We start from the raw sequence: 10,894 nt of genomic DNA on the forward strand, positions 1-10,894 counted from the left end.
GAGACAAAAGAATTGCTGCCGTTCCCCCATCCATCCTCCCTAGAATTGAACCACTTTGGTCTACACAAACACCAATAAACAGGTGTTTGGGGGCATCGCAAGAGGGAAGACCCCCCCCCCCCCTCCCTTCTTGGTTTCGTCGACCAAAAGAAGTTAGGGCAGCAGGCTACCATGAACAGCACCATCTAGTGTTAGACAATGTCCAGTACCATCTGCCTTAAACAGCACCCTCTAGTGTCAAATGCTGTCCAGTTCCATCCACTTTCAACATTGCCCCGTGTTGTCAGATGATGTCCAGTCGCACCTTCGCTCCTACCCCCCGCCCTGCACATAGGATGCTGGGACACGCTGATGAGCTTGTAATGAGCTCTGATTGGATAGAGTTTGCATGACCTGTGACCTGCAAGTCATTACAGCCACGACCCTGCAAGGTTTGAAACGGCCGTTAAGACTGAGTCATCACTCTCTTAGATCTTATTCCCATTCCTAGTTTGTTTGTTTTTCGTTGAAAAGCGTAATAATGTAGGAACATCTGTAAAACTTAACTGTTTTGTAAATTTTCAACTCCCGTCAGTTGCTCAGGCTCCGTTTCGAATCACGAACGGTCGGATTGCATATCATGTGACGATCAAAATTTGTCCACATGATCCGCAATGAAAAAGAAATCACATCCGGTACCAGGTATGGAATGTACACATGTATACATTTCTATGAGAAAGTTTTCGGATAGCATTTGCGTGCATTGGCTAACTGCGGTCTTAAACAACTGCAGCCAGGGGCGGATTGCAATAACCGGTCTTAAAGCTGTCTATGCACATTAGGCAGTCTAAAAGCTCTGGCTGTCGGTCAGTCTGTTAGTAAGACCATTGCAATGACACAGTTTAAGTAGTAAGACAGTCTTAAAATAGTTAGCCTGGGTAGGGCTGGCTTAAAACGGTCTATAGTTGGGATTTTTGGAATTCACTGGTGTGTTTATTCTTTCCCAAAATACTTTTTCCCAGTTGATGAGTGTTTGATGATTAAATCTTAAAAAAGCAGAACACTGCTTGGAGGGAAAATTCTCTGGGATAGAAGGGATCTTCTGGAAAAATGTAATGACACTGACACTGAGGTGTACTGCAAATACAATTTTCTCAACATAAAATTTCGGAATTGACATTTGATTTCGCGTGATATGAATTACACAAACCTAAAAAAAAAAATGTGCAGTCTCTCCAGTATTCGCCCGTAACCATGGAATGTTTGTTTGTGAATCATTACTCTAAGCGGGCTTAGTAAAGACCAGCTTATTGCAATGGGCTAAGTTTGGTGTCTTAACCAAGACCGTCTAAGAACAATAGCCGGCTAAAATTGGACTGGTTTAGCCAGCCGACTAAGACTGCGTTATTGCAATCCGCCCCAGATGTCTTTATACATAGGTCAAGATAAATTACCCAGAATGCCATCCCCACTTCCTTCACAAGATTCTGTGAAGCTCTTCAGCATGTCCCAGCGCCCTTGCAGGGCGGGGGGTACGAGCAAATCTGGGAAAGCCCCATTTGCTCATGCCCCCTGCCGGCCCTATCCCATGCCCAGGGCACTGGTGGGGGCTAATCGCTTTGACCTTTCATTGACCGTTTTTTGTTCACCCAATGGCCCTGGATCAACACGTTCTCAGCTGCTACCCGTTGAGGGTTAGCCCTTCCTTGTGCATTACCCTATCACAGAAGATGTATACATTGTTAATAGCCAGTGACCTGCTCTTCCTTTACAACACTTTGTGAAATGGATTAGCCCCCATCAGCGACCTTGGATAGGGTGATGGGGATGAGCAAACAGCCCCCTCTGCTGTCAGATGATATCTACTTTTCCAATCTCAAGCAAACTGGTTAATTTCTGGAAACTTTATAGGTCATTATGGTCCGTGTCTATTTTGTAGCCCCCCCCCCCCCCCAAATTTGTCTGACAATGCCCTTGGGAGTGTTGTGGCCGTCAAGCACTGAACTCGCCTTCCGACGAGTCCGAGTCTTGGATCTCTGTGTGATTCCTAATGCGGTTGATGGCTGCCATTAGCTCTGAGTTCTCCAGGCTGCAGTAAGGGGAGGAGTTTGCTTTAGGGTCCCTCTGGATGTTGCGAAGCTTCACGCCTTGACGGATGTTGGCCAGCGTAGCTACCATTGGATCTGAGCATTAAAAAAGGGGGGAAAAAGAAAGAATGAGATATTTACCATTTTACTTGAAATTGTACTTTTTAGCATCTCCATCTTCATGAAGAAGACAACACCCAACGCATTTGCATAGTGACCCACTAGATCTTGCGTCTCCATTTTGTAGAAAAGCTTTCCAATCTTGCCCAACACAGTTGCTTTGTACTGCCCTTAAACAGCAATGACGGATATGCATTATGGGTCACATGGTAAGTGCAAGTACTATTTGTATGGTTTCCACAACCTAAAAACACTCAAGAATAATTCCCAATGATGAAAAAGGTCACAAAACAAAAAGAGAAAATCCCACACTTGCCAAATGAGGATATAGAATGAGAGGATATAAGTTCTGCTCCCAAACTACTTGCCAGTGTAATTAGACATTAGGATCATCTCCAAAATATATTCCATGTAGTTAACTAGAAAGCACTCACAGAGCGCACAGCTCCGCCAAGGCTAAACAAAATCTAATCGATTTGTACTTGTACCAAGGACCACCCCTCTACATGTATATATGCCTGTGTTGGTCTACTTTTCCACTCCCCCATTGTATAAAATGGTCTAATTCATTGACCTGCGTGGCTAGATTAGGTGGGTGATAAGGCATACAGGGTCTCCGGGTCAGTGCCACGCACATGAATCTGGTCTCACAGAGCGATCTGGGGAAAGGTGTCCATATGATGGGTGAAAAATCCTTTAAAAAAAATCCTGCATCCAGACGCAGATCCGGATCACTTCCAAAATCTCATCGATTTGTACTTGTACCAAGGACCACCCCTAAAAAATATTTCATGAAAATCTGTCCAGTACTTTTGAGTTATCATGTTTACAATCACACTAACTAACCAAGCAACCAACCAACACACAAACCAACGCTGGTGAAAACACAACCTCCCTGGCGGAGGTAAAAAGCGGTGTATTACAACAAGTTGTATTGAGAAACTTCATCCATTCCCAAAACATTTTTAGTAATTACAATCAAGATTGACAGTTTCACACAGTCTTTCAGTTTAGGCCAGTTTAATGCACGCTTCCAAGATTACGTGATGAGCCTTTAAAAATGTTGATGTGATCAATGCTGCAATCTTAAACCGTCGCTATTCTGGACTCAAACAACTTCAAAATGCGTTCACTTCTGAAAAAATCAACACCACACACAAATTACAACAATCACTTGACTCATCTCCCCTCCTCCCCCCCCCCCCCCCCCCAACCCTCACTCACCTTGGCTGGCTCCCCCAGAGTGGTCAGAACCAGACCGTTGTCGTTTCTGGAGATTTCCTCTCGCCTTCAAAATGTCACTGAGGTCCAGTCCCTTCCCTCCGGTGTCTTTCTTCTCAACCTTATTGACAGTTTTCATGCTTATGGTTCCTGTTACCAGAGCAAACGGTGGGGGGTAAGCTGGTGGAGGGGGTGGGAGACAGGGTGGGGGACCAGGTGGTGGTGGGGGTGGGGGACCAGGTGGTGGTGGGGGTGGGGGTGGGGGAGGGGGAGGGGGAGGGGCTTGAGGTTGATTCCCAGGGACTTGTGGGATTGCACCTGGCTCGGCTCCATTTGTTGAAGTCTTTGTCTTTGATTTTGTTGGTTTTGGCGGCTGGTACGAGCGCCTGGCCTTGTCCCTGGCTGCGGCTGCTTTTTTCTTCTCTCGTTCTGTGGCTGCCTCAGCCTCGCTCTTGGTGCTTGCTTCCTTCTTGGCCGCTTTCTTGTACTGTTGGGGTTTGAGAATTTTTGGGCTGGGATGACTCTGCAAAGAATACGTCAAACACCAAAATTGAAAGCACATTCTACCAGAGTTGTAATCAAGTAAGTCACTAATCCTTAAAAGTCCATCACAAGTCGTCAAGTCTCAAGTCAGTCATAAGCTATTCCTTTGTTATATTCATCCCGTTACTTGTGATTGACTTGAGCACAGCCAACTGTGGTTTTAATTAATTCATCCTAAAGAAATATCAAACAGATTGTAAAGAGTGCATGAGTATCATCATCAATAATCTGTAATCACCACTTTGTAGTTGCGAAGTCTTTCCACCGTCTTCTTCCTTTCTGTTTGGATGAAGTCTTTCCTCCGCTTCTGCTCGGCCAATAACTGCTCTCGCTTCTACAAATGAAACAAAAGAAAAAAACACCACAACTTAACATTTCACAAGTCACACTGTATGCTGGGCTTAAATCAAAACCATTAATTCAGGCCTTGTAGTATGGGTTATGATTCCATTGTGCAGTCACTTTTCTTTCCAGTAGAGACTTTTTTTGGGGAGTCAGGTTTGCGTAGCGGTACTTTCCTTGCCTTCCACCGCTGTGACCCAGTTCGATTCCTGTCTGGACCAATATGTGGATTGGGTTTTCAGTCCCTACTTGATTCCGTGTGTTTTCCTCAGAATATTCTTCTGGGGTTTTCCTCCCACATCTAAAACTGTAACTTCTTCACATTGTCTTATTTATACTGGGCCCCATGGGAGACCAGTAGATTCAACTGAAAGGGCTACCCATTTAAAATAAAAAGCGTAAATAAAATAATAAATTTTTAAAAATGAGAAATTCTCGGAAAAATTCCAAAGCGATGCATTTTTGCCTACTGACCCCGACTATGAATCCAACACAAAGTCAATTTTATTAGAACAAATTCCTACTGATCCAAGCTGTTTAAACAAGACATACTGTTCAAAGAGCAGATCAGAGAGGGGGAGCAGAGAAGGGTAACCACCCCAAAAATCTGTCTGGCAAGTATTAATTATTTACATAATACTGTATACAAATCAACATTGCCTCTCTTGAAATAACAGATAATTGCAAATCTTTGTTCGCTGCATATGTGTTTTCCTTATCAAGGCAATACATACCATGTGAACCCAGTGGTGGGATTTGAATCTATCTTCCTCTGATCTCTTCTCAACAATTTTGGAATTTTGCTGTGATATACAGGATTGCTGTCAAATAAAAACAATATTTGTTATTTTTTATACATACAAATCATCTTTGTGAAGTACAACAATTCACCACGACATATGAAGTTTTATACAATTTCTGAGCTCTCCCAAAATAGGCCATCTGACAGGCTTTTGAAGATTGGAATGAAAACAACTCTATTCCTGCCGCATGTACTCTGTGCACAAACTGTCAATGTGGCTGTTTGACCACTGTCACAGCTCCAGCGTGAGGACACACTGTGGTTTGTGTGTGTATGGAGCAAAGTACGCATGGGTTACTTCATTCTGAATCTACACAAAGCTGAAGCATCTTCATATGAGCGTTGGGGTGTCATCGGTAATGCATTCAAATGTCCCTCCTAGTGGTCTCCCCCAACTCTCCCATTGTAACCGTTGAGGGGGTACTTGTGCACGGAGCCCATTGAGCTGGACTTGTAAGTTTAACAGCTGATCAGCTGATCCGTCTCAGCTGGTCAGTCTTGGTTGGATAGTCTCAGCTGGACAGTTTGGGGCATTATTAACACTCAGTGACTCATTCAGTCAGTGGCTCAGTCAGTCAGTGAAACTGATAAACAGAAGACTATCACGGATACCTTGTTACTCCGGATCCGTGCTCGTTGGCGGTTGATCTTGCTCAGTTTGGCCTGAATATCAGCAACCCTTGGATCCATCCAACCCTTCCTGCCTTTCCTGTTCAATCCCGAATCTTCTGCATCCATTTCCTCTCCGTCTGCCTCCATGTCTACGTCTAGAAGGCTGTCCATAGCATCGAAGAACACGTCCACCTCCTCAGCTTCTGTTGGCGAGAGAAAAACGCAATGGTTTCAGTCAAGGATCTGGTGTAAGGTTGTAGTCAAGGTTGATCACAAGTCTGGTGTAAGTCAAATCACGAGTCAATCACAAGTATGATCACAACTAACAGTTGTTGAACAATGCCAAAGGAATTCTTTTGTCACAGTTCATTTCAACAGAGTGTGACTTGATTTCAGGTTGGATGAGTTGGGATTTGTCTGTGATTACCTTGTGACGGTATGGCTATGGCTCTGATTTTGCTTTCCATTTTAAAAGGAGCTGAAGGTTTCTGAAAAGTTCTTAGGACTGGTGAGTAATAGTTTGTAGGTACCATCGTGCCAATGACACGACATTTAAGCGGAAATTTGCTTTCAGAAATACAGAGGACACTCTTTCAAGATGTAAAATTTGCTTCACGTCATCACCCTCAGCAAAACTTCAGTGGGACAGCAACTATTTTGTAAGTGCAATCTCATACACAAACTGTGACAGAATGCAAGGTTTGACCTTAGTGGTAGTGCGCTTGCCAAATGCGAATAAAAAAAGCAGTGAAATACTCAAAACCAATCCCTGAGTAGTCCACCTGGTGAGTCAAAATTATTGTAAATAATATTGTTGTTTGTGACATTCTGGTGCAAAAATTTAAAAGTTCCACTGCGGAGTTATGAAAAGGCCCGTGGACTAGATAAGAGTCTACTTCACTAGTCTGGCTGGCTAGTGAAAAACAAGTTACGGGCGAACCCCGGAATGTAGTTATGCTATACCTCCCAGATCCTTCAAAATCCAACAGAAAGTTTGGGATAATCTTGAATATTTGAGGAAGATAGAGCCCAGCCATGTGGGCATATTGCCATTGAAAGCTTCTCTATAAAGATTGTTTCCTGTACAGTGTAATATCGAAGGATAACAGGGAGTTACCAACAGATGATGCCTTAGGGAGTTACATGTAGGATTAAGAATGGCACATGCCTTTGAGTTGTTGTTTGATCACTGCTAGCTCTCTGCGTAGCATCTTGTCGCGCTCATTCAGGACATCCAGCTGCGTGTTGTACAGTTTGACCTGAAGGTCAAAGGCCAACTGTTCCAGGGATTCCAACTCATTGACGTAGTTAGGCCCTTCATCCAGCAATGCCATCTGAATTCAAAAAGTAAGATACTAGAAATAATAAGCCGGAGGTAATTCCGTACAGAGTATGGAATAAATTACTACAATTGGATGGATATAAAACAATGCGTTCCAGCCAATAAATATAAAGCAGGCACCATTTTGGGCCAATATGCTGACTGACCGTACACATCCAAAAATCACCCAAAATGTAGTGGTCTGATTGCTTAATATCCATGTTATACATACCTGTCTGAGCAACAGGAAAATCAAGATGTCTAAAATATTCATAGAAAACACTGCCAAACCCAGCTTATTAATATCTGACAAGGCCTTGATTTGTTGTATTTCTAGCAGGAAATAATGTCATTGTATACTAAACGATTGATTTGTACATTATGCAGGTTTTATTTTGCATAGGTGCAAGTCTTCGGGGGGGGGGGGGGGGGGGGGGGGAGAGGGGGTCATTACATATCCCTTGCCCATCCCCTCAGCAAACAGGCCTGGATACCAAGTACTACCTCTTGTTTGATCTTCTCAATGCGATGTTTGTGTTTTTCCTGCTTTGCCTGCAGCAGTTGAATCTTCTCTTGGGACTGGGTCAGATGGAAGTCTCGCAGCCGGCCTTCCCCGGTCACGGCCCAAGTGGACTTACCAAACTTGAGTTTATCTTCTTCTAACTGGCTTATCATATCTGACAAAGGAAAAAAAGACAAAAATGTCTTAGTTAGAAATTGGCAATTCAAGTGTTTTCGCTATTAGCTTGATGCTTTAAAGTCTTTCCAGCTGTCAAATGTTATTGCCCGTAAACACTATTTTCAAGAAAAGATTCTGAATTTGAACAAAAGTGTACTTCAACATGTAACTTTCAAATCATCTTTTTTGACATGGATTCCAATGTCTATTTCTAGTCTACAGGTAATTCCTTCAGGTAGGCCTACTTTTGTAATTCTTTTTCCCTAGTTTGGACTTCAATCACAGCTTCAGTACCAATTGACCTTGTGAGCAAATACAATACTCTCGTTGAATGACTCAACCAAGTACGTGCCAGTAATATTTAACTTCACTCTTTGTCCCTAAAGGTTTAACAAGATTGATTGAAACAGCCAGGTAGAGCTGATGGGCAGCCAACCTCTGGTTCAGAGAAGGCCCTGGATTAGAGCTATGCATCGGAGCCAGGTAACCAAGTACCCAACCGTTTGTCAGGAACCGGTTCCAGATTATGGGATCAGGTACCCGTAACCAACTTTACAAATTACTTAGTTACTTCTCAGACAACGAAAAAGAAAGGTTTTGAAGTCATTTGTGGGGAATTTTCAAAATGAAAACCAGGCCACATGGGAAAACAAAACATATTTCACATTTCTGAGGCTTGCGAAAGCTGCAGTTTAAAGCAATAAAGCTCACTGTCCACACTTGTATCGTGCGGTAGTATTATCGCGCGCACCTTTGTAAATAATCTCAACAGCTACTTCCGAGATTTGAGTTTTCGCATGTTTGGCGTTGGGTTGCTTTAACCGGTGCCTGGGTACCGTGTGTTTTTCAATCGGGTACCCGGTTCCTGTACTTCCCGTAAATACACACCCTACACTGGATATAGATAGTCAGCATGTATGTGTATAATACCATACCTTTGGTGGTTTCAGCACATCGAGCAAAGTACTTGACTCTGATTTCATTAATGGATTCAATCGCTGCGACATACTCTTCCTGCCACTCGCTGTACTCCATGAGACACCTGTCCCTTCTGCCCTGACTCATGAACTCATCTTCAAGCTCGTCCTGGAGTCGCAAGAGCCTGTTGAAGGACAACTCCCTCATGTCCAAGAACGGCTGCAGCATGACGTTGAAGGCCTCTGCCCGGGCTGTGGCTAATTCAGCCAGGATGGAGTCAACTGTTGAGTACAGCTCCATCATGTCCACCATCTTGTCCAGGACAGCACCACCCTTGAGAGACTCATTGAGTCTCTGGACAAGACGGGCTTCATGGTCTGCATAGGCCTTCTGCCTCAGCTCGCTACAGTTCTCAAAGTACTGCTCATTGGCAACTTCATCCCTATTGAAGAGATAGTCAGTCAGGAGTTTGTTGCCGCAAATCTGGGCAGCTGTGGATAGGTACAACTCAAGCTCTTGGTTGAAGTGGTCTGGGATCTCAATGGAGTACAGGAGACTCCAAAATCCCCGAGGCTCATAAGGCAAATCCAAAGGATGGTTTTCCAAATTGGGTTTGACAAGACATAGCTGCTGGTGGGCATAGCTGATGTCCTGGAGGGTGAAAACTCCTGACCAGCTACGGAGATCTTCTGGAGTCCTGCCAGTGTCTGATTTTGATGTCGACTTGGCCGAGTTCTTGAGAGTTCGTTTGACATTCCGCGGCCTACTCTCATGGCAAGTGATGCTCAGGTTCCTCTCGTGCTGGTTCCAGTTGACTAGGAAGCGGAGGTTTGTCTTTTGGGGTTCATTGGAGTCAAAGGGTGCCTCCTTGACTGCCACCCAGTCTTCAAGGCTGTGGGGCTCATTGATCATTGTTAATCAAAGTAAATATCCTGTGGCATGATGACATAAACCAAGAAGGTCCGTTGCAAAGCTCATCTGGTCTTGTGTCGACGCAGTGTATCTACTGTAAGCCTGATAAACATATTGATGGAAAAAATTAGAATCTTCTTTTGCAATGTATGCAGTATGATTTAAATACCATGACAACCTTTTGCTGTTGCTCCAACTACCAGAAATTCCACCTCTTTTTTCTCAACTTGGCTTCTGATGATGTATGTAAATTTAATGCAGGAAAATTTCTGTGAATTACTTGTCTATAGCAAGAAAAATAGCATAACTTTGCAATAGCCATAGCATCATCTATGCAAACATTGTAGTGTAGCTAGCCCAGAGTGTCGTAAATACTCATTCATTGCTTGTGTGATTTTGCACAAAGCACTTTACTATTTCCTTACTCTTTCCACCAAAAGGGAAAGAATGTTTCATCCTGACGCCACCTTTTTCATTTATATTATTATCTCAATGACAGTCAGTCATCACAAAAATGTGGAAAACACATGAATCTGGGACTGAGAAACATTTCCAACATGTTAAATTTTGTTAGAAAAGAAGATACATGTACTTCAAAAATGCATGTTACTCTCCACACTTTGTACACAACTAGACCCACTAACTGGGGCGCTAGAACTCCTTTTTTGACATTTGGGATGTGGTCACATCCCAAATGTCAAAAAAGGAGTTCTAGCGCCTAGCCCCACTTGTGTGGCCTCCGTATTGCTGCAATGTACGTTAGGCCACACGTCTGGTTTCCCAACCTACTGAGCTTGAGTAACTCCAGCCTAACAAGCTCATCAGGAATTCACTGTTATGTGAATTTCTGATGAGCTTGTTAAGCTGGAGTTACTCAAGCTAAAGTAATAAAGTGGGTCTACATGGTCTAGTATTACATGACCAAAGAAGTGGCGTACGGAAAGATTATTACATTTAGGCCTACTGTTATCAGTGGTTGGTTTTACGCTGTCACCACGACACTTCACAACCATGACCTATCAACTTCGTTCGTGAGCTGTTTTCATGTGATCGTGATCAACGTAGCTGTTTCATCATGTTTACGTTTGATTGCTGTTTCTTCCTAGTAGCGCGCCCTCACACGACGAGATGTTCGACCCGCACGGGGACTCGTACTCAGCCTGAATTTGTCACTCCGAGTCGGGAAACTCAGTATTGCAGACTCGGTCAGTTCGGTAATAATATTGGGAACTTAATGTCTTCTCCAGAAAGGGAATGAAAGAGCAATAGACATGCAATCCTTGAAATGATGAATTTGGAAAAGGACACTCATTGAAAATGACACTTTAGTAATTATGACCACTGCAGGTGTAATATAA

General features: G+C 43.5%; 1 protein-coding gene across 2 annotated transcripts; it reads right to left on the minus strand.

Annotated features, from left to right (window-relative positions):
- Window positions 1-1,116: 1,116 nt before the first annotated feature.
- Window positions 1,117-10,613, minus strand: LOC119741046 (junction-mediating and -regulatory protein-like). Of its 2 annotated transcripts, none has more exons than XM_038216653.1 (9): window positions 10,501-10,613; window positions 8,642-9,638; window positions 7,532-7,704; window positions 6,875-7,040; window positions 5,707-5,909; window positions 5,027-5,113; window positions 4,189-4,284; window positions 3,411-3,930; window positions 1,117-2,162 (listed from the first exon to the last, which is right to left on the minus strand). In XM_038216653.1, the coding sequence occupies exons 2-9, from the start codon at window positions 9,534-9,536 to the stop codon at window positions 1,972-1,974; spliced, it is 2,331 nt and encodes a 776-aa protein (XP_038072581.1). In that variant the 5' UTR covers window positions 9,537-9,638; window positions 10,501-10,613; the 3' UTR covers window positions 1,117-1,971. The 2 variants fall into 2 exon arrangements, with proteins under 2 accessions (XP_038072581.1, XP_038072580.1); XM_038216652.1 differs by having other exon boundaries at window positions 10,489-10,613.
- Window positions 10,614-10,894: the final 281 nt, after the last annotated feature.

Source organism: Patiria miniata, unplaced genomic scaffold (genome assembly GCF_015706575.1).
Source record: "Patiria miniata isolate m_02_andy unplaced genomic scaffold, ASM1570657v1 HiC_scaffold_5, whole genome shotgun sequence".
NCBI classification, from domain to species: Eukaryota; Metazoa; Echinodermata; class Asteroidea; order Valvatida; family Asterinidae; genus Patiria; species Patiria miniata.